The 22220-nt window shown below is 58.3% G+C and overlaps 1 protein-coding gene and 1 non-coding gene across 4 annotated transcripts in view; both read left to right on the forward strand.

The window, feature by feature from the left end:
• PYGB (glycogen phosphorylase B) overlaps positions 1 to 22220 on the forward strand; it is a 43949-nt gene that overhangs the window by 20781 nt on the left and 948 nt on the right. For 2 of the 3 annotated variants that reach the window (XM_045528839.1, XM_045528840.1), the window contains exons 5-20: positions 561 to 692; positions 2388 to 2499; positions 2933 to 3015; positions 4039 to 4182; positions 4695 to 4787; positions 5723 to 5869; positions 6633 to 6796; positions 7727 to 7841; positions 8847 to 8948; positions 9682 to 9829; positions 13520 to 13578; positions 15563 to 15704; positions 17620 to 17827; positions 19242 to 19376; positions 20839 to 20905; positions 21549 to 21628. In XM_045528839.1, coding sequence (XP_045384795.1) covers positions 561 to 692; positions 2388 to 2499; positions 2933 to 3015; positions 4039 to 4182; positions 4695 to 4787; positions 5723 to 5869; positions 6633 to 6796; positions 7727 to 7841; positions 8847 to 8948; positions 9682 to 9829; positions 13520 to 13578; positions 15563 to 15704; positions 17620 to 17827; positions 19242 to 19376; positions 20839 to 20905; positions 21549 to 21628 — 1931 coding nt within the window. Of the gene's footprint in view, positions 1 to 560; positions 693 to 2387; positions 2500 to 2932; positions 3016 to 4038; positions 4183 to 4694; positions 4788 to 5722; positions 5870 to 6632; positions 6797 to 7726; positions 7842 to 8846; positions 8949 to 9681; positions 9830 to 13519; positions 13579 to 15562; positions 15705 to 17619; positions 17828 to 19241; positions 19377 to 20838; positions 20906 to 21548; positions 21794 to 22220 lie in introns of those variants that run through there. The other variant, XM_045528842.1, reaches the window with a different exon arrangement.
• On the forward strand, positions 20475 to 20557 carry LOC123622954. Its single transcript, XR_006729691.1, has one exon. It is a non-coding gene; the product is annotated as a small nucleolar RNA SNORD87 (small nucleolar RNA).

The raw sequence follows: 22220 nt of genomic DNA on the forward strand, positions 1-22220 counted from the left end.
GGTGTCGCTTTCAAAGCAGTGGCTTTGAGAAGAATCTCATGATTCTTTTTTTTATAACAGCTTTATTTAGATACAAAGTGGGTTTGAAGTATACTCAGAGGTGGATAACCATCGCTACTATCTCCAGAATGTTTTCATCACCCTAAAAAGAAGCCCTGCACCCCTTGGCTGTCACCCCAGAGCCTAGGACTGCTCATCTGCTTCCTGTGTCTCAGGGTGTGCAGTTGTGGACGTTTCCTACAAATGGAATCATAGGACATGTGACCTTATGGTCTGGCTGCTTTCACCGAGCGTGATGTTTTCAGGGTGTGTTCGTGTTGAGCACGTGTCAATGTTGAACTCAGGGGATTCTGCATGTCTTTTTATTTGGATGTGTGTTTCTGAATTTTATACAAGTTTGCTACTTTAGTAGTCCAAACTGTCATTTTTAAAGCCGTGGGCTTGACCGGAAGTGGAGATCTTGACATGGTGAACAGGCTGTAGGTTTGCTGCTCTGCCAGGCACCGTGTGAGCTGGACGGCGAGGTCCAGGCTGGGACATCTGAGTGTGGCCCTTTCCAGGTGGAGGAGGCCGACGACTGGCTGCGCTATGGCAACCCCTGGGAGAAGGCCCGGCCCGAGTATATGCTTCCTGTGCACTTCTACGGGCGCGTGGAGCACACCCCTGATGGCGTGAAGTGGCTGGACACACAGGTACCAGGCCCGGGGCGTCAAGGACATGGTGGGGGCCGGGTGAGGGGGCCACCCAGGGCTCATTTGTTGTCACCTTGACTTCTTTTGGGGCGTGAGGGGTTGCTGCTTCCCTGGAAGACTTCGTTCAAGGTGAAAGGCAGCGAAGGTTTTATTCTCCTCATATCCCTCATTTCTTACGCTTTGACGGGAACCTCCCAGACAGTGGAGACGCTGTCCACAGCAGCAGGCGTGTTGAGCCGCACTGTGGCTTAGCAGGAGCTGTGTGGGGCTGAAACCACAGCCAGGCGTGTTCGGGCAGGTGACACACCCTGTCGTTTAAGGGCAAGCAGTAGAGCGATCTGACGGGGCTGAGGGCGCTGACCCCTGCTCCCCACCGTCTCCCTGGGCACGTGATGCGCTCACTCGCCGCGCACTCTGCCCCCTGGTGTCTCCCACGGTGTCTGAGCCATCGGAGCCCCGGGCGTGTGTGCGCGGCCTGGGCACACGTCCCGGCAGCGGGAAGCCAGAGTGCTCAGTAGTGTGTGGTGCCAGCCGTGGGTAGCCCGTGCGAAGGAGGGCCGGGTGGGCCCGGTCGGACGTGACCACCCTGTGGCAGGAGGGGAGAGCACAGGCAGGCCCAGAGCAGGGCAGTCACGGGCGTGCAGAGAGAGTCGTCCTCTCTGAAACGTCGTTTTAAGTAGGATACGTGGGCTAGAGCAGCTGGAACCATGTCACACGGGCCAAAAATGCCATGAAAAGTTATAATTAACTTGAAAAAGCGGAGAAAGGGACCCAGTGCTGTGGGCGTGTCTGTGGAAGGTGAGCGTCAGTGTGAGCGGGGAGGACCCCACGGGCATTCCAGGCGGGGCGCGAGGAGGCCTTGGCACGAGGGCTGGGGCGGGGACGGGTGCTGGGATGCTTTGCTGGGGACTTGTTGCTCACTTGGGTGTCGCTGTGTGGGGCAGGGGTGAGGGTTGACAGGAGATAGGAAGGGAAAGGTGAGGCTGGGGTTTTAATCCTGGTGGCCCCAGTGTGCAGTCCTTTATGACTTTGTCATGCGGGCACAGTTGTGCCCTTATGAACCGTAAGCACGCCCAAGGGTAGGAACACCCGTGGGAGAGCCCGAGGGGTGTGTGTGACCTTTAGATTTGGGTGCCTCCACAGAGGTGATCTTTGGATGGATGGGGTCCGTGCGGCCTGGGGTGGGGAGGACCCAGCTGGGCTTCCGTGGGGGCTGCTCTGGGAGCATCACGGGTAGCAGTCATGGCACTCGACAGGAGGATCCGTGCCCCGTATGTGTGGCAGCGGAGGTGGGAAGTAGGAGTCGTCTGTCGAGAGGACTCAGCTGAGTCCTGGAATTGCTGAAGCAGAGAGTTGAGCAAGCACGAGGCAGTGTGAGGGCCGAGGGTGAGATGGGGGCAGGTTAGTGGGGTGGGGGGATTCTGCAGTCTGGGCTGAACCTGAAAAAGGTGAAGCGAGAGGACAGGTGCGGCCTGGGCAGTGTGGCCAGATGGGGGTCCTCGGACAAGACAGTGGGCAGCCCCACGGGGCAGGCGTGCGTGGGGACGGTGTGGGCAGGGCCTGGGGTACTTGGCACGGGGTGGGGGGTGAGTGTGCTGGGGCAGAAGGGGAAGGGCCTCAGGGTGAGCAGGGCCTCAGGTGAGGAGAGGCGGGTCCCCTGCCGACTCAGTCCTGAGCATCTGTCCCTGTGGCCAGGTGGTGCTTGCCATGCCCTACGACACCCCGGTGCCCGGCTACAAGAACAACACGGTCAACACCATGAGGCTGTGGTCTGCCAAGGCACCCAATGACTTCAAGCTGCAGGACTGTATGTTCCCTGTCTGTCCGTTCCCAGTGTCCGTGTGATGGCTCACCCTGGACACCCACACACCCCCACTGCAGCCCTTGCGCCCTCTCTGTCACCCGCGGCCCCCCCTCTGGGGCATGCTCTGCTCTTAAAGAGTGAGCTGGTGCTGCTCTCCAGAGAGAGTGCGGGGCCGGCCTGGGAGGGGCCCGACGCTAGGGCCCAGGGCTGCTGGGGTCAGCTCCTGCTGACCACGAGCCCCAGGAAAGAGCAAGGGTGTGTGCGTGTGGGGGCGACGCGAGGGAGAAGCCGTATGTCCCTCTAAGGCTGGGGCGGGTGCCCTATGCTCAGGAATGCTTTTCCTTGTCCTGTTCACATAAGCCACTGAGCAGCTGCACAGCCACACGGAGTGCCCAGCGGAGGCACGTGTGTGCTGACTCGGCTCTGTCTCTCCTAGTCAACGTGGGAGACTATATCGAGGCAGTCCTGGATCGGAACTTGGCGGAGAACATCTCCAGAGTCCTGTATCCAAACGATAACGTGAGTAGCTGATGTGGTCGCCTCCTGTGCAGGCCGGACCCCTCCTGTCGAGCGCGCTGGCAGGCGGGGGCTCCCGGAGCAGCCTGCTGCCATGTAGGTGTGTGAGGTCAGGCCATGGACACCAGCACATGGGACCGCTCTGGGGGAGGAAGGGCGGGGTCAGCCGTCCCTGAGAAAGCCTAGCCAGGCCACCGGTGCCGCTCAGCCTCTCGGGCCTTCTGTCCCTCAGAAGAACCCTGAGGAGCTTCTCTGCCAACCGCGCCCCCCCCCCCCGCCCCGTCCCACTGTCTACTCTCCCCTCGCAGTACACACATGGCAGCTCCTCCGGCCAGGCTGGAGCCCGTCAGACCTCGAGTCCAGCCCATGTGTGCTTTCCAGCACGTGCCACCGCCTCCCCAAGAGTTAGATGACCCATCTGTCCAGTGGGGATGGCAGCACCTATTTGCAGTGATGCCTGGAGGCTTTTGAAAGGTCTTTAATGCCCCTCCCTTGCTAGATGATGGACTCAGCCATGTTCCCTGTTGTCACCTGGAGTGAGTGCCTGGTGGCTTTTTTGTGGTTGTTGCCAGACAAGAGTCTTTGGAATTTGCCTATCTTAGTGGGCTGTGCACTTTTTCAAGTTACCTGTGTACTGTGTCTGTAATACGTGCACACGGTAGCCAAGGCCCGGGTACCGAAAGGCTGGTCACAGCGGGACCCTCCGTGTGGCCCCCTCCCCCGAGACCTCAGGCAGGTGCGGGGCGAAGGCCTGCACTTGGGAGGCTGAGATCTCCAAGTAGCTCTGGCCCTGCATTGCTTGGCCTCCCCTGTTGATGGGCCAGACACTTTGGGTCCATCACAGGGGCAGTGTGACCCTCTCTGGCTGCCTGAGCTACACAGGTGGGCCCTGGAGACCTGTCCATGCCCTTGAGCCGAGTGGCCAACCTGGGCCCCTTCGGGGATGAGAACAGCCCTGGAAATGGGCAGTGGGATGTGTAGGACCCCCAGCCTGCGCCCTCCAGCCCACCCCAGCTGTGTCTGCAGTTCTTTGAGGGGAAGGAGCTGCGGCTGAAGCAAGAGTACTTCGTGGTGGCCGCCACCCTCCAGGACATCATCCGCCGCTTCAAGTCCTCCAAATTCGGCTGCCGGGACCCAGTGAGAACCTGTTTTGACACGTTCCCGGACAAGGTGTGTGGCGGTTGGGGGGTGGGCTGAGGGCCAGACGGACAGGGCATTCTCAGGCTCTTGAGCTTTGTTCTTCACGTCCTGGGAGGGGCAAGAGTGCGGTCGTATGTGCCTCCTGTCTCAGAGTCTCCTCATTCTGGGCTGGGACCCCACTCGGGCCCCTCCTCTTGGGACAAGGGCCACCAGGTTGTCTCCAGAGTCAAGGCAGTAAGGGACATTGTGAAAGGCTTCTTTGGCAAAGTCACAAAGCTGTGCTTGGCTGGCTAAGTGCAGTCATTTGAAACAAAGCCTCACGGCCCAGGTGAGAGGAAGCCCCAGCACCCAGCAGGGGGGGCCTTGGGTCCTGCAGCTCCTCCCCCACCTGCGGCAGAGCTGCCTGTGTCCTCTCGACGCCCTCCCCAAGTCCCCTCTGGGCTCTTCAGGCTCCTCGGGTGGGACAGGCTGGGCCGACTCCTTCACACCTAGGGCTGCACGTATGGGACAGGACACTGAACTTGACCCTGTGTGAACTGCAGGTGGCCATCCAGCTGAACGACACACACCCCGCCCTCTCCATCCCCGAGCTCATGCGCATCCTGGTGGACGTGGAGAAGGTGGACTGGGACAAGGTGCGTGCTCAGGAGGAAAGATGGCGCCCTCTGCAGGCCTCGGGCCCTGGGGACCACGGTTTGAGTGGCTGAGCTCGACCTGGGGGGCTGGGAGCCTCCCCCCGGGCCCTGGGAGAGCTGTGGACGTCACTCTGGGGGTGGTGTGAGCTGTGAAGGGGTCTGGTTCCAGGAGATGGATGTTCTGTGGGATGGGGAAGCAGTGGGGACAGGGTGCCGGGGACAGGGAAGGGATTCTGACACTTCTTAGGGCTTCTCGTGTATATTTTCTCATCTTGAAGTTCGGCCCAAAAAACCCAGAAGAGTTAAGTTTTAAGAAACGCGTACTTTCCGTGTTTATGAATGCGTTCTCATGGCCGTAGATCCTATAATGTAGCAGGGTTTCCTGCACGTAGCTTTCTAGTCTTTCTAAACTGACACGTGGAGCCATAAAACAATTTTGTTTTTACTCCATTTTATAGAAACATGAGCCCGTCCCTCTGGTCACTCGGTGAGGCTGTGCTCCCTGCGGCACCCAGTCCCGGCTGGCCGGGCAGGGCCATGTAGTAGCCAGTGTCCTCTTCACCTGGGTGTCAGGGCCATTTAGTGGAACTTAAATAGAAAACTGCTCAGGGGCCCCTTGGTTTACCAGCAAAAAACAGTGTCCAAAGGAAGAGTGTGAAGGTGATTCTCGGGTCTCGAGTGAGCATTGCTCAGTGCGTGTCACACTCCAGGTCAGGGTGTCAGACTTCCATGGGCCGTGCCAGCAAAATAAGATAAGAGCACTGAGCCGCATACCAGGCTCTGGGAGGCGCGGACTCGCCCCGGGGAGCAGAGGGGACAGAGGCTCTCCGGGGCGGGAGCTGCGTCTGCCTGTGATCCTAGATGCTCACCGTGCCTGGGCATCTGGCCAGAGACCTGCCTGTGCTAAGCACTCCGGAATGTTCTGAATGGTCTAGGCCTGGGAGATCACAAAGAAGACCTGTGCATACACCAACCACACTGTGCTGCCCGAAGCCTTGGAGCGCTGGCCCGTGTCCATGTTCGAGAAGCTGCTGCCGCGTCACCTGGACATCATCTACGCCATCAACCAGCGGCACCTGGACGTGAGTGTCGCCCGGCCGGGGCTATGCTCACGGGGTGGTGGGCTCCACGCATGGAGAAGAGGCGCTTCACTCCTCAGAGTGGCCTCTGCCCAGCAGAAGATGCTGGGGTCTGGGGCTGACCCCTGCTGTGTATGTGGGAGTCGTGGATTCAGGTCTTTTTATAAATGTTCCCATTCCAGAAGAGGCTTTAGGTGTAAGTGTCTGTTCCCAGACTGTCAGATCCCTTTGTCCCATGGGCGTCCTCGCAGCACTGGGGCAATTCAGGGACAAAGCACCGTTTGTCCTTTACTGTGTGACCTGCACAGAAGATAATGATACAGGAATGGAGGAACCTAGAATTCAGGTGTATTGTAGTTGCCTTTTTAACCTTTTGGTGAGAAAGTGGCTGTCTCCGTGGTGACGTGGTTGAATGCACTGCACCTAGATTAGGGGGCAGCCGTCCCAGCTTCCTCCCTGTAAGTTGAGTGGCGTGTCTTCCCCCATGGGGTCCCTTCCTCAGACCCAGCAACCTTGTGGTCCCTCAGCCGGGCTGGGCCCTTCCTGGGCTGAGGCACGTGGAGGTGAGCGTCCTGCTGGAGTCGGGGCCCCTGCAAGGTGGGCCCGAGGTGTGTGCAGGGCCGGGGCACTCGAGTGCAGGTCCGGCTGTGGCAGCCCTTGGACTTTTCCTGGAGGCAGCAGAGCATCCCATAGCTGGTGGTGGACCGTTGGCTGGTCACTGTGGGCCCCTGTCACCCAACCATGGCTCTCTGTGTCTTTGCACCAGCACGTGGCTGCCCTGTTTCCCGGGGACGTGGACCGCCTGCGGAGGATGTCTGTGATCGAGGAAGGGGACTGCAAGCGGATCAACATGGCCCACCTGTGCGTGATCGGGTCCCACGCCGTCAATGGTGTGGCGAGGATCCACTCGGAGATCGTGAAGCAGTCTGTGTGCGTAGCCGCTCCCTGAGCCAGGGCCCACTCCTCCCAACACCTGGGCAGGCCTCTAGAACCACCCACTGCACACCGTGTCCGAGCCATGCCACATGCACCCCACCCTCCCTAGGAGCTGCCTGGCGAGCCCTGCCAGGGTGGCACCATTTTGTGTGCCCACTGGCCAACACAAGGGCCTCTGTGGGGCTGACTCTGGGCCACGTGAGGAGAGGGCTTTGTTTCCTTGTCACCTGTTGCTCGCCTGAGCTCCCTGCCTTCTCAGGGGTCCAGGCGAGGCTCCCTCCTCCTGGTCCACCTGCCTTTGGCGGGGGCTTGACAGGCCGGGCTCGCTGCTGGGCATAAGGTGGGGTGCTCAGGTCAGACTTCCTTCTTGCCGGTCCTCTCTTAGATGGGGTGTGATCTAGGAGTTCTGTTTTTTTTTTTTTTTGCCAGACATCTATTGAGCACCTACTGTGAGCTCCAACCGGGCAGCACTCAGGGTTGGGGGGCCTTAGACTGAGTCGGCCCATATGGGGGGCTGTGCTTTGGTGCTGGGCCGAGGGGCTCCGTGTGTTAATCCCACAGCAAACTTCTGAGTTGGACGTTTCCCCCAATTAACAGATGAGGAAACTGGCCCCAGTTTCTTGGGCCCTAAAGCCCGTACAGTCCCCACCTGGACACCTGTTTCCATGCAGACCATTGTGGAGACGCCCGTGAGGTTATAGCTGGCACCAAACCACACAGCCGCACGGGGAGGCCCTGAAGCGCACACGCCACCTTCCTGTGGCTCCTGAAGTGTGCGGTGTCCTTAATTGTTCTCTTCAGAAAACGAAACGGAAACACCCAGCTTCAGAACCTCCCAGGGGACTTCCCTAAAGGATCCTTAGGTTCTCTTGCTCACCTGGTTCAAAACACAGCATTTGAGACAGTTCCCCGTTTTGTTTGTAGCTTTAAGGATTTTTATGAGCTGGAGCCCGAGAAGTTCCAGAATAAGACGAATGGCATCACTCCCCGACGGTGGCTGCTGCTGTGCAACCCCGGGCTGGCGGACGTCATCGTGGAGGTGAGCACCAGGCCGGGAGGCCGTGGGCAGTTAGAGGCTGAGCTGCCACTGGGCAGCGTCATCAGGCCCTTGCAGAGCCGGCAGGTCCTTAACGTGGGGACCTGCAGGGGCTCCTAGCCATGAGGGGTGAGGCCCCTGGACAGGGTGCAGGGCTGGGCCGGGCAGTCGGTCAGCAGGCCTGGCAGCCCCGTGTGCAGGTTCAGAAGCTGGCCAGGCCTCAGGAAGGGCTGGGGTATGGCCAGCGGTACCAGGAGTGTCAGGCGGACAACGCGGCCCGTTTGCCGTTCATACGTGTGCTCTGGACGGACGCGAGCACTCTCAGATGCCACCGTGGGCTGGAGGCAAGGCCACAGCAGGGGCGGGGAGGGCGGAGCCGTGAGGGCCTGCCCTGGGGGTCCTGCCTGCCTGGGGCCTGTGGTCAGGGCAGGCTGTCCTGAGAAGGCCGAGGTCTGCGCAGGGGCTGGGAGGGAGCAGCGCTCTGGGGACAGGTCTGGTGCGATGCCTGTGTCTGAGCATGGGCCCCAGGGACCTGTGCAGGCCACGGCGGGTGGGTGAGGAGAGGCCGGGAGGTGGCCGAGCGCTTGCAGGGCCGCACAGGGAGCCTTAAGCGGGAAGGTCCTTGACAAGGCGCTGGCTTTGGCGTGACCACCTGCCCCATTGAGGAGAAGGTGTCGACACATTCACACCTGTGGTGGCCGTGCAGGTGGAGGGCATCGGGAGGAGCCCTGGGAACTGGGGACTGCAGGGGCTTGTGCGTTTACGTGGTGGTCCTAGGACACCCTGGGGGAGCCCCTGAGGAGTGTGTTCAGTTCTGACCAGGGGAGGCAGGAGGGGCTGCCCTGGTGGCTACATGGCCCAGCCTGAGGCGCCCGTCTGGAGGGGCACACGGATGTCCCAGGGCACAGCGGAGGCGTGGGTGACACGAGGGCAGGGTGGGCGGCCAGAGGGCCCTGCTTTGGGAGGCTGAGTCCCTCAGTGAGTGGACCACGCGTCCCTGTTCTCCAGAAAATCGGGGAGGAGTTCCTGACCGACCTGAGCCAACTGAAGAAGCTGCTGCCGTTGGTCAGTGACGAGGCCTTCATCAGGGACGTGGCCAAGGTCAAGCAGGTAGGCCCATAGCCCAGGTCCCCCACCAGGCCCTGAGTGCGGACCAGCCTGTGGCCCTGCCTGCTCCACCCCGCTCGGCTTTCTGGTCATGTGTCTGGCGGGTGGGCAAGTGCAGACCCCCGGGCCAGCCCTGACCACACCTTGACCCCCTGCCACAGTCAGCAGTTCTGTGGGGAAGCCTCTAGAAGCCCATTCCAGCATGATGCCCTCTCTGCCCTGGAGGGCTGTGTAGGGTCGCCCAAGCTGTCGGCTAGACCAGGGCCAGGTCGCTGCGACCTTCCAAACCTCGGTGGGAACACGCGCCATCCACACAGCTGGCGTGGCAGGGTGGGCTGTATGCACAGCTGGCGTGGCAGGTGCCCAGCCCATCCGTCTGCTGTGCCGGCGGCGCCACCTCCTGGAGGCCCAGAAATAGTTCTTCGTTGTAATCTCTGAAACCGTCCCACTCGTGTGCTGCCCTGACTGCCATATGCCACGTTCTCCCGCACCTTCTGTTCACTTAGCTCCAGGTGTGCTTTCTGGACTACTTTCTCGTTTCTTTTTGCCACTCCTGGTGTGGGTCCCTCTTCTCTGTCGCTGCACCCTGGCTCTGGCCCCTGAGCCCCCTGCCCCCTCCCCATGGCATCCCTGGCTGGGCAGAGATGTTCTCAGGAAGCTGAGTGTCCTGGGCCCTCAGGCGCTGGTGGGGCTGATCCCGTGAACTCTGCAGCTGTGCGCCCCCTCCCTCTCCCAGGAGAACAAGCTGAAGTTCTCGGCCTTCCTGGAGAAGGAGTACAAGGTGAAGATCAACCCGTCCTCCATGTTCGATGTGCACGTAAAGAGGATCCACGAGTACAAGCGGCAGCTGCTCAACTGCCTGCACGTCATCACCCTGTACAACCGTGAGTGTGGCCCGGGTGTCCCCCGCGCCCCGGCTTCCCCCACTACGACCTTGAAGCTGGGCACAAGGTTCGCCCCTTCCCGCCAGCTCGTCCTCAGACCCAGCCTTCCTCACTTCCAGGGGCTGTAAACTCTGCGTGTGTGTGATGTGGCACATTTATTTAAAGCAGTAGCCATATGTTTTCCTGTGTGCTCCGAGCCAGGGCCTGAGCCCAGCAGGGGAACAGCTAACCGCTCTGCAAGGCCTGCGGGGTCGCAATTCCTCCGCGGGGGCCTGGAGCAGTCACGGGACTTCATGGAACGCTGAGGCTGGATTTCATGTTCACTTTGGTTTTTAAGTTTAGTTATTATCTCTATGAGTTTTATCTTATTTGGAAAGATATGCTCATTAGAGGCATTTAAAGTATCCTTATAAAAAACAATATATGTTAAATTTGCACATGTATCTTATTTAAAGGCATTTAATTATGAGAACAAACATGCATCAAAGTCCTCCTAAAGGTCAGCGTGAACATTTGCTGGGCTTGTAGATAAAATAATAAAACCTTAAAGAAAAAGTAGATTTTTAAAATTTTGTGATGTAATACAGTGGATATTTTATAAACCCGAGGAACCGCACATACTCCCTTCAAGATACAAAGCTCTTCCCAGGAACATTAGCTCTCCCCTTGAATAAGCCCCTATCAGGCGGAGGGCGATCTGGGCGCTTTTGAGATGCGCAGGTGACAGGGCGGGTGCTAGAGGCTGCGCCCCTGAAGACCCCGCACTGTGCAGGGCCCAGGGAGACCCTCACTTGGCCTGGGACTTCCCGGCCACACAGTAGTTCATGGGAACCTTGGTGTCTTTTTCCTTTGGCGTGTTTTTCTTCTGTGGTTGTGTGTGATGTTCTGCATCTCCCCTGTGTGTCCCCCTGCTTGTACAATGTCTGGTCCCCTCTGTGAGCAGCCGTGAGTTGCTGGCCCTGCCTTCCCTTCCCTCCGCTCCGGCCCCCACCTGCGGTCAGTTGCAGTGGCATCTCTTGGTGTTCGCCACGTGCCTCAGGGTGTGCCAGTGCGCCCAGCCTCTGCTCCGTTTTCTGCTGTGAGTGACGTGCTGGGCTCAGCTGTTCACATAAGGCAGCCAGCAGGCCTGTGTTCACTGCCACCTCGCCTTCCCGCTTCCTCGTGTCTGTGTGTACGTGTGGTGTGCGTGTGTGCATGTGTCTGCACATGTATGTACATGTACAATATGTGCACATGTGCATGCATCTCGTTCCCCCACTGTCAGAGCTCATAACATTGACACTGTGCCCTTTCTCCTGTCCCTGACTTCATTTTTATCTCAATCTGCAGATAGGTCCATTCAGTACTCACCGCCAGTTCTTTGGCAAAGTCCTGCCCACCCCAGCTGGCTGGGTTTGTCTCTAGTTCACAGCAGCATCTCGTGGGAACAACCTTCTTCGTGTTCTTGCTGGTTCCTAACAGTAGTTCTTAACAGTAGTTTTCCATCATGAGGGCGGTTTGGCTGGAGATGCCGGTCTGGGCCCCACTTTCTTCCTTGAGCACATTTTGGGTCCCAGCACCACCCCTGTCTGGGGGCTGTGGCCATGGAGAAGTCGGAAGCAGTCCCATTTCCTTGATCTCAACAGTGATCACTGGCCCAGCACGGTGGCTCACGCCTGTAACCCTAGCACTTTGGGACACCAAGGTGAGAGGATCACTTGAGCCCAGGAGTTCAAGACCAGCCTGGGCAACATAGTGAGACCGTGTCTCTACAAAAAATAAAAAAATTAGCTGGGCGTGTTGGCACGTGTCTGTAGTCCCAGCTGCTTGGCTGAAGCAGGAGGATCACTTAAGCCCAGGCATTTGAGGTTGCAGTGAGCTATGATGACACCACTGTTCTGGGTGGTGCCTGGTGACAGAGTCAGATCCTGTCTCTTAAAAAAAAAAAACAAAGTGACATCTCATTGCTCTGTCTCAATGTTGACTGTTATGAGGCATTTTCCCCCAGTGCTCGGGGTGCTCTTTGAATAGGTTGATGGATTGTGTTATTTCTAGGGTGTTTTCTTGTGTTTTTTTTGTTTGTTTGTTTGAGACAGTCTTGGTCTGTCACTCAGAGTAGAGTGCAGTGCCATCATCACAGCTCACTGCAGCCTCAAACGCCTGGGCTCAAGTGATCCTCCTGCCTCAACCTCCCGAGTAGCTGGGACTATTTTCTATTTTTGGTAGAGATGGATTCTCGCTCTTGCTCAGGCTGGTTTTGAACTCCTGACTTCAAGTGATCCTCCCACCTCAGCTCTAGGATGTTTTCTTGAAACACGTTGAAAATATTTGCTTGGTTCTGTTGCTTTGATTTTCTTCTGGGATTCCAGTGAGGTGTGTGGTAGGTTTTGTTGACCTATCTGTCTTCTTGGTATCAACTTCTTGCTGAATATTTTTTAAGTCCTCCTTGTCCTGTTGTGTTGGTTTTCTCGCGCCCCCCCAACCCCCTGCTGCACTCGTTTCCGGGCCATGCGGCCGTCTCCCCAGGTCTTGGGTTTTGGCTTCGTGGTTTTCTTTCTGAGTTGACTCCTTCCCCTTTTTGTCGTGTGGGCTGTGTGCGCTGACTGCCCGGAGCTCCAGGGCAGCCCCGGCTCCCCAGCTGTCCCGCTGGGGCAGCGTTTCCTAGCCTGTGGCGCCTCCCTGTGGCCGTGTCTTCTGTCTCTCCAAGCCCCTCCTGATGGGGAGGCTGCACCAGACACCCAGACCCACCTCCCCAGGGTCCCCGTGTAGGAGAGGTGCTTGCCTGCGCCTGCCGACCACCTCCCTGGGGCTCCTTCGTGCCCCTCAGGACTTTTGGGGGGCCGGGGCTCCCAAGGCCCTGTCCCCCTGCATGCCCGTAACCTGGCAGGAGTTACTGAATGATGACCCTGCATGCGTGGTTTCCCTCTTTCCTAGTTTTGGTGACGTTGTCAGTTGTGGTTTTAGTTTTTCCTGTTCTCCATGTTGTTCTCATTTCCAGAGGCAGGAAGATTGAGAACTGGGGGACAGCCATGTTCCTCCCAACCTAAAGCCAGATGTTAAAAACCACCCGACTCCCTGCCACCCTGGCTGGTTCCTGGCTTGCTGGCCGTCTAGGGCTGCCCCTCGTCCCCTGCGTGTAGCCATCTCCCCGAAATCTGCAAACCGCTGACCGCTGTGCCGGGCCATCGTGGACATTCCCGTCTACTTCTGTCAGGGAACTCTGGGAGGGGCTCTCAGCCCACGTCCCAGCCAGGCAGGGGGAGGCTCAGGGTCTCGCCCGGAGCCCCTTGTGGGCTGATGGTGCCACAACCACAATACTGAGGTCACCTCTCATTCTTTCTGTGTCACCAAAACAGTGTGATTAAAACATGGTTTAAAAACACAAAGGTGCCCTTCACATACAGGGGCCTTGACCAGACCCAAAGAGGCTCCTGGGCTTGGCTTTTCTGGAAACACAGTGCAGCCATTCCTGTGATCCCTTGGGGAAGGTGTCTTTGCTCAGGGCGGCTGCATGGCTTGTTAGGGGTACTGGCAGGCAGACCTCAGGGTGGCCTCGTCCCTGTAAGTGGCAGGCTCCTGGGGCCAGTGGCCTGTGTTGCTCACACCCAAGCAAACATGTAGCCAAACCTGATACCTTTAGGTCCCCAAGCCTAGGCTAGGGCTGTGTCTGGCTCGTTTGCCTCATATGACTCCCTTCTGTTTGTCCTGCAGGAATAAAGAAAGACCCGGCCAAGGCCTTTGTGCCCAGGACTGTTATGATTGGGGGCAAGGTAAGGGGACTTCTTCTTTGCTCATTTTTTTGCCGTTTGACCCAAGGACTGCTGGTGGACAGCCTGCTCGCTTCTTGTGGAGCCACTGCATCCCCGTGGGGACCCACCGCCCTGCAGGCGGGACACCATGGGCAGCCTGGGGCTGGTGTGAACACAGAATCCCAGCAGTAGCCGGCCCTACGGCGTGCTTGTGGGGTCCTTCACAGCCGGAGGCAGAGGCGGGAAGTGGATGCGAGCCTGCGTGCCCAGCTCACAGGGGCAACGGCCCCCAGCCCTGAGGGCCGGTCCCCATCAGAGGATGTGGTGGCTTCTGCACACCCACAGGGTTTCGTGGTGCCCTGTGCCCGAGTGAGTGGGGGTGGCCGTGGCTGTCCCGTTGATCGCCTGAGCCCACCCCAAGCCCACTGTGTTTCATTTACTGTGACACATACTTGTGGAGTAGTAGACCCGCTACCAAGTTGCATCATCACACTCGCCCCCCTGGGCGGTGTTCCCACCTCCTGCCACCAGTAGCCTGGTCTTGCTCAGGGAGGTACAGATGCTGCGGGGTGCGGCGTCCTCACGAGCGCTTCCTGGAGCCACGGCTCAAAGTGAGTCCAGACTGCATGGGCGCCTGCGCCGGGCCTGGGGGCTGCCCCCCACTGCCTGCAGCGTGTGCAGATGCGGGCAGGGCTGAGTGGGGGCACCCACGGGCTTGCTCCCCGCAGGGCCACCTTGTTTCTGCCCCCTCCCCTGTCACCTGCTCTTCATATTTTTGAAGCAAGTTTTGGACAGCCATGTCATTTTGTCAGTGTATGTAAAGTCCATAGATATATGGCCTTTTTTTTTTTTTTTTTTTGAGACAGTCTCACTCTGTTGCCCAGGCTAGAGTGCTGTGGCATCAGCCTAGCTCACAGCAACCTCAAACTCCTGGGCTCGAGCAATCCTTCTGCCTCAGCCTCCAGAGTAGCTGGGACTACAGGCATGTGCCACCATGCCCAGCTAATTTTTTTTTATATATATATTTTTAGTTGTCCAGATCATTTCTATTTTTTTTTTTTTTTTTTTTTAGTAGAGATGGGGTCTCGCTCTTGCTCAGGCTGGTCTTGAACTCCTAACCTCAAGCGATCTTCCCGCCTCGGCCTCCCAGAGTGCTAGGATTACAGGCGTGAGCCACCACGCCTAGCCTGGACTTTAAAAAAAGTTTTAAATGTTATTATGAAAAATGTGAAGCCTGAAGAAAAGTAGGAAGGACTGTAGAAAATCCATAAATCTATCCTCCCGACTGCAGAGTACATTCCAGACAGTCTAACGCTTTACCCCTAAGTAGTTCATAAAATGGTGCTTTCCTCCAGAGCAACAAGAGATAGAGTCCTTGAAACATCAGCTCCTGGTACATCATCGTCACGCCCAGAACACTGGACAGGAGTCTTCCTTGTCATCAAGTGTCCTCTCAGGCCGCGGCCCCAGTTGTCTTGTTAAAGTTTCAGATGATCCTAACAGTTGGTGTGAATCGGGACCCAGCAAGGTCCCCACGTTGAGATGGGGTGATCGTTTCTCAGTCTCTTCATCTGTAGTTTTCTCTCACGCCTCCCTGGTTTGTTCCTCGCAGTTTGTTTGTTAGGAAGGGGTTATTAGTCTTCCCCACCTGGCTTTGTCTGACTGCATCCCTCTGCTATGCTCCTTCATTCTCTACTCCTCCAAGTCGTGGCTGTAGGAAGTCCATGTTTGTTTTATCCTGTAATTTTTGAAAAACTGACTAGAGTCAGAAAATTAAACCTGAGGTTGACACACTTCTAGACACGCATGACGTGACCGCCACGAGGAGTGCTTGGGGCCAGTGCTGAGGCCCTTCCCTTGGGGGGCTGCACGGCCCAGTGTGATCTCGGGCTCTGGGCTCACCCCCTCGCGGACCCCGATGACCAAGAGCGCCACCAGAGCCTCCGGGGACCCTGAGCAAAGCGTTTTCATACCCAAAACCTTAACTTTCTGCTCCCCACTCCAGGCAGCTCCCGGTTACCACATGGCCAAGATGATCATCAAATTGGTCACGTCTATTGGCGACGTCGTCAATCATGATCCAGTTGTGGGCGACAGGCTCAAAGTGATCTTCCTGGAGAACTACCGGGTGTCCTTGGCTGAGAAAGGTAGCCCTGGAAGCTTGTGTGGGGCAGAAAACCTGCTCCTGCCCGGGGATGGGGTGGGAGGCAGAGCTGGCCTGGGTCTTTCTTGCTTCAGTCAGCTCCTCTAGTCCTGGCTGGAGCAGACCCCAGGCTGGCAGCGACAGGCCCTGGACAGCCTCGCTGTGCACCATGGCGTGCACCTTTGCATGGTGCAGGTGGAATTCCTCCGCAGCCTCGAGCATCCTTGATCTCTGCCTTCTCGCACCTGCCCTGGCCCCAGTCACCTGCCTTCCTCTCTCCTCCTGCCTCGCTGGGCCTCACTGCCCCTTGCTGCCCCTGGGCACCTCTTGTGGGCAGGACATGCACCTGGCCAGCAGTGAGGTGCACCTCCCCCTGACAAGACGCTCCTGCCCAGCACCCTGTCTGCTCGCCAGGTGCAGTCTTGGTTCCCGTGTGGCCAGCGCCCGCCTCTTCTGTGCTTTCTGAGGGTGGCTCGGGGCCCGGCACAGCAGGTTTAGTCTGGGCCACTCCACACTGGGCTGGTTTTGGGGAGACATGTGCCACCCTATGCTTTGGAGCATGTTGTTCTGGCCTGATGGGCCTTTCTTGGCAGGACGGTGATTTGCCAGGTGGAGGGAAATCTGAGCCTGGGGTTCTGGAGTCCCCTCTTCCGCCACGTGCCAGGTGCCTGTGTGTCTGGGGCTGAGCAGCAGCTGCTCTCCAGGCTTTGTCACGGCGATGACCTGCAGGCTCGTTCCGTGTTTCCCTTTGAGCTCTGGTCCGTGAGCACTGTCCCTGTGGTGTGGCTGCTGTCTGTGTCCGGCGTTGCTCCTCCCTGCTGGGCAGCGCCTAGTGCGTGGGGGCCCTTGAGGAAGATTTGAGGGACAAGTTTGGCTCAGGTGTTGGCCAGGAACTTTGGAGGTGTGGTTAGTCCCTCCCTGAACTTCTAACTGCCTGGACCTCCCCCTCCTCACCGTTATTTTCGGGCCAGTGGACTCCTGCTCATCTGTATCATCTATATGGCTGGCCTCGGGGCATCCAGTGCTCCCCGGCACCTTTGCTGCCGCCATCCCGGCTGTGCTGCCAGGGCAGGAGATACCTTTATTTCTCTGTCCCAGCAACTGGGCATGACCTTGATCTCCAGAGGCCCAACCTACTCCCCAGCCCCCGGGAAGGGCCGGGCTCTGGCGATTGCTGGGTATGGAGGTGGCATTGGCAGCTGCAACTCGGGCTGAGGGCCCTGGGAGCAGGGTGTCCAGCATGGTGTGCCTGGGTCACGGTGTGACCAGTCCTGGGGGACAGGCACTGCCTCCCGCCTGCAGTGTCATGGAGAGTGTCACAGGCCACTGCATCTGGCTGGCCACTTGTCCCCACGGTGCACACCCGGAGTAACTGCTGTGCAAACGAACACGAGGAAGTTGCTCTCGGCCTTTCCAGTCCTCTGGTCCCGTGAGAGTCTGGACTCAGCCAGTGGGCCCATGAGCTTATTGAGAGGATGTCAGTGTTGTGGGGATCAAGGGAACAATGTCACCAGCAAGCCAGGATGGGCGCCCCCCCGACTTGGCATGGCCTGGTCCTTGGAAGATTTCAATGCAAAGGTCCCTTGCCACCTGGGGCTTCTCCCTGAGTCTCCGTCTTGGCCCCCCTGCCTCAGGCTGCCCGGGAGAGGGAGGGGAGCCCTGCAAAGGCGGTGGCAGTGCCCAGGGTGGGCCATGGTGGGAGTAGGAGCAGGGCAGCCGCCTGGTCTCACGATGCCCTGGCCCTGGAGTGCCTGGGACTGGCTCGTCCTGCTTGGTGGACTCGGCGGCCTCAGGATGGTGGTCCCTGCTTTGGTGGCTCCTGCTGTGGGGGCAGGTTGTGTTTCTCGGGCTGGAAGGAGGGACGTGTTGCTGTGCGTTGGGGCCCCTGGGCTGACCTGCCTCCTGCGCTCCGCTTGCAGTGATCCCGGCCGCCGACCTGTCGCAGCAGATCTCCACCGCGGGCACCGAGGCCTCGGGCACAGGCAACATGAAGTTCATGCTCAATGGGGCCCTCACCATCGGCACCATGGACGGCGCCAACGTGGAGATGGCCGAGGAGGCCGGGGTCGAGAACCTCTTCATCTTTGGTCTGCGGGTGGAGGATGTCGAAGCCCTGGACCGGAAAGGGTGCGACCCCTCCTGTGCCGTCAGGGCACCCAGCAGTGTGGGGGTGGCATGCAGGCTGCTGGGCTGGGGGCAGAGGGTGGGGTGGGCTCTCAGGGCCAGGCCATTGTGTGCCAGGGTCAGTGCCTGCCCAGCGGCCATGTGCTTGCCAGGGTACCTGTTCACTTTGTGGGCCCGGGGCTGGGCCCGGAGAGGCTTGCTTGGGTGGGAGCCTGGCCACTCCTGTCTGTGACTCCACGGCCAAGTCCATGGGGTCCAGACTGGGGCTCCTTCCTCAGCAAAGGCCCTCGTTTTTGTGGGTGACCGCTGGCAAAGGGTCTCCTCCTCGAGGGACCCCACTGCCCAGAGTGCAGGTACCCCACAGACCTGGGGCCAGAGCAGTGTGGGCACCTGCATTGCTGGGAGCACTCGGTCCATTTGCGGATTTGAGGCTTGCCCACTGTCAGGGTTCCCTGGCCTGACTTGTAGTAGGTACAGATAGTTAAAATAGTGACTATTCGGGAATAATTTCAGGTTTGCAGAAAAATCGTGGAGACAGTACCAGGAGCTCCCTGCCCTCCTGCCAGGTTCCCCTGTTGCTCACGGCACAGCGCGGTGCATTGACAGAATGAGCAAACCGCAGCCGTGCGTTGTGCACTGTTCCGGTTTCACCAGGTTTTCTGCTAATGTCCCTTTCTATCCCTGGATCCCATCCAGGGCACCTCATTGTGTCTGGTCCTCAGGTCTCCCTGGCCTGCACGGGTCTGCGGCAGCTTCTCAATCTTTCCTTATTTTTCATGACCTTGACCTTCCTGCAGAGCTTCTCTCTGGCCTGATTCCAAGTGATAATTAAAAAGAAGGGATAGTGTTGTTTAATTGCCTCAAAGCACTCGGGGAGTCGGAGAGGCCTTAGGCACATTTGGGTGAAACCTCAGAGGTCACCTGAAAGTCCAAGCTGTGCCGTGTCACCCAGAGTGTGCACATGCCCGGCGCCCTTCCTGTGCCCTTCTCCGGGCTCTTCCTGCCCGTCTGCCCCACTCCCAGGCCTGCCTCTCCCCCTGGGCTTCCTCCCTTCCCTCCCCTGCTGGAGGCCCGGCCCAGCCCCCACCCGCAGGGCAGCCTCTGTCCCAGGATCTCGGGGTAAGGCAGGTTCCTGAGTGGCCTCTCCAGTAGGGACGCTGCGTAGGCATGTGTGTCATTGTACGTCTGCCAGTAACGTTTCTTTAACAGTTAAAGAAGCAGGTGGAATTGATTTTTATGCTGACAGCACACAATATTCAAGCCAGCCCCAGCCCAAGGGTCCTGGACCATGAGGTCTCAAGCCTTGGGGCCCGTCCTTGGGCAGGGGCTATGCTGGGCACCCGTGAGGCTGCTGCTTGCCCCTGAGGCTGTCCACCTGGGGGCACTGGCCACTGACCGTGGGCCCATCTCCCGGCAGGTACAACGCCAGAGAGTTCTACGACCACCTGCCTGAGCTGAAGCAGGCCGTGGACCAGATCAGCAGTGGCTTCTTTTCTCCCAGGGAGCCAGACTGCTTCAAGGATGTTGTCAACATGCTGATGCACCATGACAGGTGGGCCCGGCCCCTCCCTCCTGCTCGCCCCCCACCCCGTCAGCTGCTGGGGCGTCTCCAAAAACGGGGGATGGATAGTCAGGTCCCCCTCCTGGATTGAAAATTCCACATTGTTTGAAGGGTGGAACCCGTGCTTTTGAGACACCTTCTCACCATAGCCCATGAGACCTTGCTGGGCACAGCCTCAGACACCAGCCAGGAGCGTCCCAGCTAAACCAGGGCTAGGAGTTTGCTGTGGCCTCTGGCAGTGTCTCAGGGGGCGCTGGCGGTGGGGGATGGCCTCCTGGACAAGCCTGGGTGAGTGGTGGTGTCAGCTGGGCTGGTTGGAGGTCCAGGGGCAGCTGTGTCCCAAGGAGGCCAGGGAGGGAGTGCGGGGAGGATGGCCTGGGAACCTCTGGGAGGGGCTTGAGGGCTGTGGGGCCCTGGCAGGTGTCAGTGCAGGTGACACAGTGGTTAAAATACATTTAACTTGTGACACAGTAAAACTATAATGTGGTTAGTGCTTTATTACAGTGCAGTTAACACATGCTACGGCGTGTCTAGAGTCAGGCTTACTGAGGCGTAGCAGGTAGGCAGCGCCATTTGCGTCCAACGCAATTCTTTATCCTCTTGGTCAAAGCCGCATCTGGCGAGTGCTGAGAATGAACCTCTCTTCCACTTCCAGTTGCTTTGGGTCAGTTTTGTCTGTTGCTCTTCAATGACTATGTCACGCCCTGGCTTCAGTCAGGCCAGATTGTGACCACGTGCTGGCATCTGGGCTGGAATCTGGACCCTGATGAAGGAAGGACTTTCAAATTGTGAATTGTGGATTTTATGACGTGTGCTCTGACTCAGTAGTAAACACAAACACACTTGTGTATTCGTAAGTCCTGCATTTTTGTTCAGAACGTCAGGAACTGCAAATCACCATTTCGTATTTTGGCAGTCCCCACTTAGACTTGCGAACGGACAGCAGACGGAGACGCTGTTCTCCAGTGGGCGCCCCTTGAGGTGATGTCAGCCCGTGCTGTCTACACGGGACCCTCTTGGCATGTGCAGCTCTGACCTGTGTGTGGACTATGCACTATACACTCCAGTTTCTTTAAAGCAGTGTTGGGCACAGTGATCACTTAAATCATTAATACTTTTTGCTGTTTACCCAGCTGAGGGTGTCTTTGCAGAAATAATTTTAAGACTGAGATAAAAAAAACAGTTGGATTGGAATAAGATTTTTTCTAAAATAACATCCCGGGACATAAGTGTTGCTCACAGAGAAACCCTGTGGCCAGAAGGGCCTGGACATACCCTGGCTCCCTCCAGTGAGCTGAGTGGGGGTCCCTTCACCCTGCCCCGCTTGGAGCCAGGAAGACGCAGTTCCTGACCTCCGGCTGTGGACTCTGTCCTCAGGACAGCCGGGCAGGCTGCTCCGGGCAGGGTTTCCTGCTGCCCATCTGCCTGGCCAGCCTCCTGTCTCCTCTTTCAGGTTCAAGGTGTTTGCAGACTACGAAGCGTACATGCAGTGCCAGGCCCAGGTGGACCAGCTGTACCGGGTAAGGCTCTCGGGCCCCAGAGGCTGAGGGGGGCAACTGGGCTGGTCTGTGTGGACTTGTTGGATCAGATTGTTTATTTCCCAAACTGTTTAAGCAGGTTCTTGGATTAGGCCAAAGGGTTTTGTGTTCTGATTTGTCATGAGCTGGCCCCACCTGCCTTTAAGAAAGCTGTCCCCGTCACACCCTGTCTTGAGGAAACATCTCCTCATGGCCAAGAACAGGACCATGAGGCCTGGAAGCTGAGTGCCCGGCAGGACTGGGGGGGGAGGGGATTTTCCCTTGCTGGGTCTGGGCTGATCTCTGGGAGGCACCCCCTGGCTCTGGAGAATGCTATGACTGACCAAAGCCCTGGCTGAAATGAGCGTGCTTAGCCACTTCCTATGGGCGGTGGATCCGCCTGGGGCAGATACTGGTAGTAAGAGTCATTCCCTAACAGAACATGGAGCTTTTTGAGAGCTGGGACCTTCTTTTAGGCTCCTTGCCCCTTGTCTTTAGTTATTTGGTGGCTTTTCTGGCCAGTGGGGATCCCCTTCTTCCACCAGCTGCCCCGGGGCTCAGAGCTCGTCTGGGACAGTGCTGCGGTTCTGGAGCTCAGGCTGTCTTAGGAGCCCTCAGAGATGAACCAGCCTCTCCTTCCCCGCAGAACCCCAAGGAGTGGACCAAGAAGGTCATCAGGAACATCGCCTGCTCGGGCAAGTTCTCCAGCGACCGGACCATCACAGAGTATGCCCGGGACATCTGGGGCGTGGAGCCCTCTGACCTACAGATCCCGCCCCCCAACATCCCCAGGGACTAGGTGCCCTGCTCACCTGGGACCAGCGGGCTTCTGTTTTCTTGCTGACTTTGCACCTCATGCCAGTTTTTAAGCACTTTGCCAGCAGCTGGTGGCCTCTGCTTTCTCAGTGCTGTGTTTCCAGGAGGGACCATGGGGGTCGAGGGGGTGGTTTTGAGGGAGCAGGGCAAGGAAGGAAGGTGCTAGGAGTGACATCCCAGCTTCCTGCAAAGGAAAGCAGAGTGGGCAGCAGGTGGAGCTGCCTGCTGGGCTCCCCCCAAACCTTGCACGCATCTTGCTGTGAGCTTGTCTTTAGTTTTGAGCCTCTGGATTCTGGGGTCTGGATAGGTGGTCATGGTGTGAAGCCTGGGGATGTGTTTCTGCAGCACCTGGGCCGCCAGCCGCAGGGCAGGGCCAAGCCCAGGGTGGCCCCATCCTCCCCGCCCAGCCCTGCCTCCTGGCCATGCTGGGGTGGCGGGGCTCAGAGCTTCCAGGCATCATCTGCACAGCTGCCTGCCCTCTGTCCTGGGCTCTGCATCTGAT

Source organism: Lemur catta, chromosome 17 (assembly GCF_020740605.2).
Source record: "Lemur catta isolate mLemCat1 chromosome 17, mLemCat1.pri, whole genome shotgun sequence".
NCBI classification, from domain to species: domain Eukaryota; kingdom Metazoa; phylum Chordata; class Mammalia; order Primates; family Lemuridae; genus Lemur; species Lemur catta.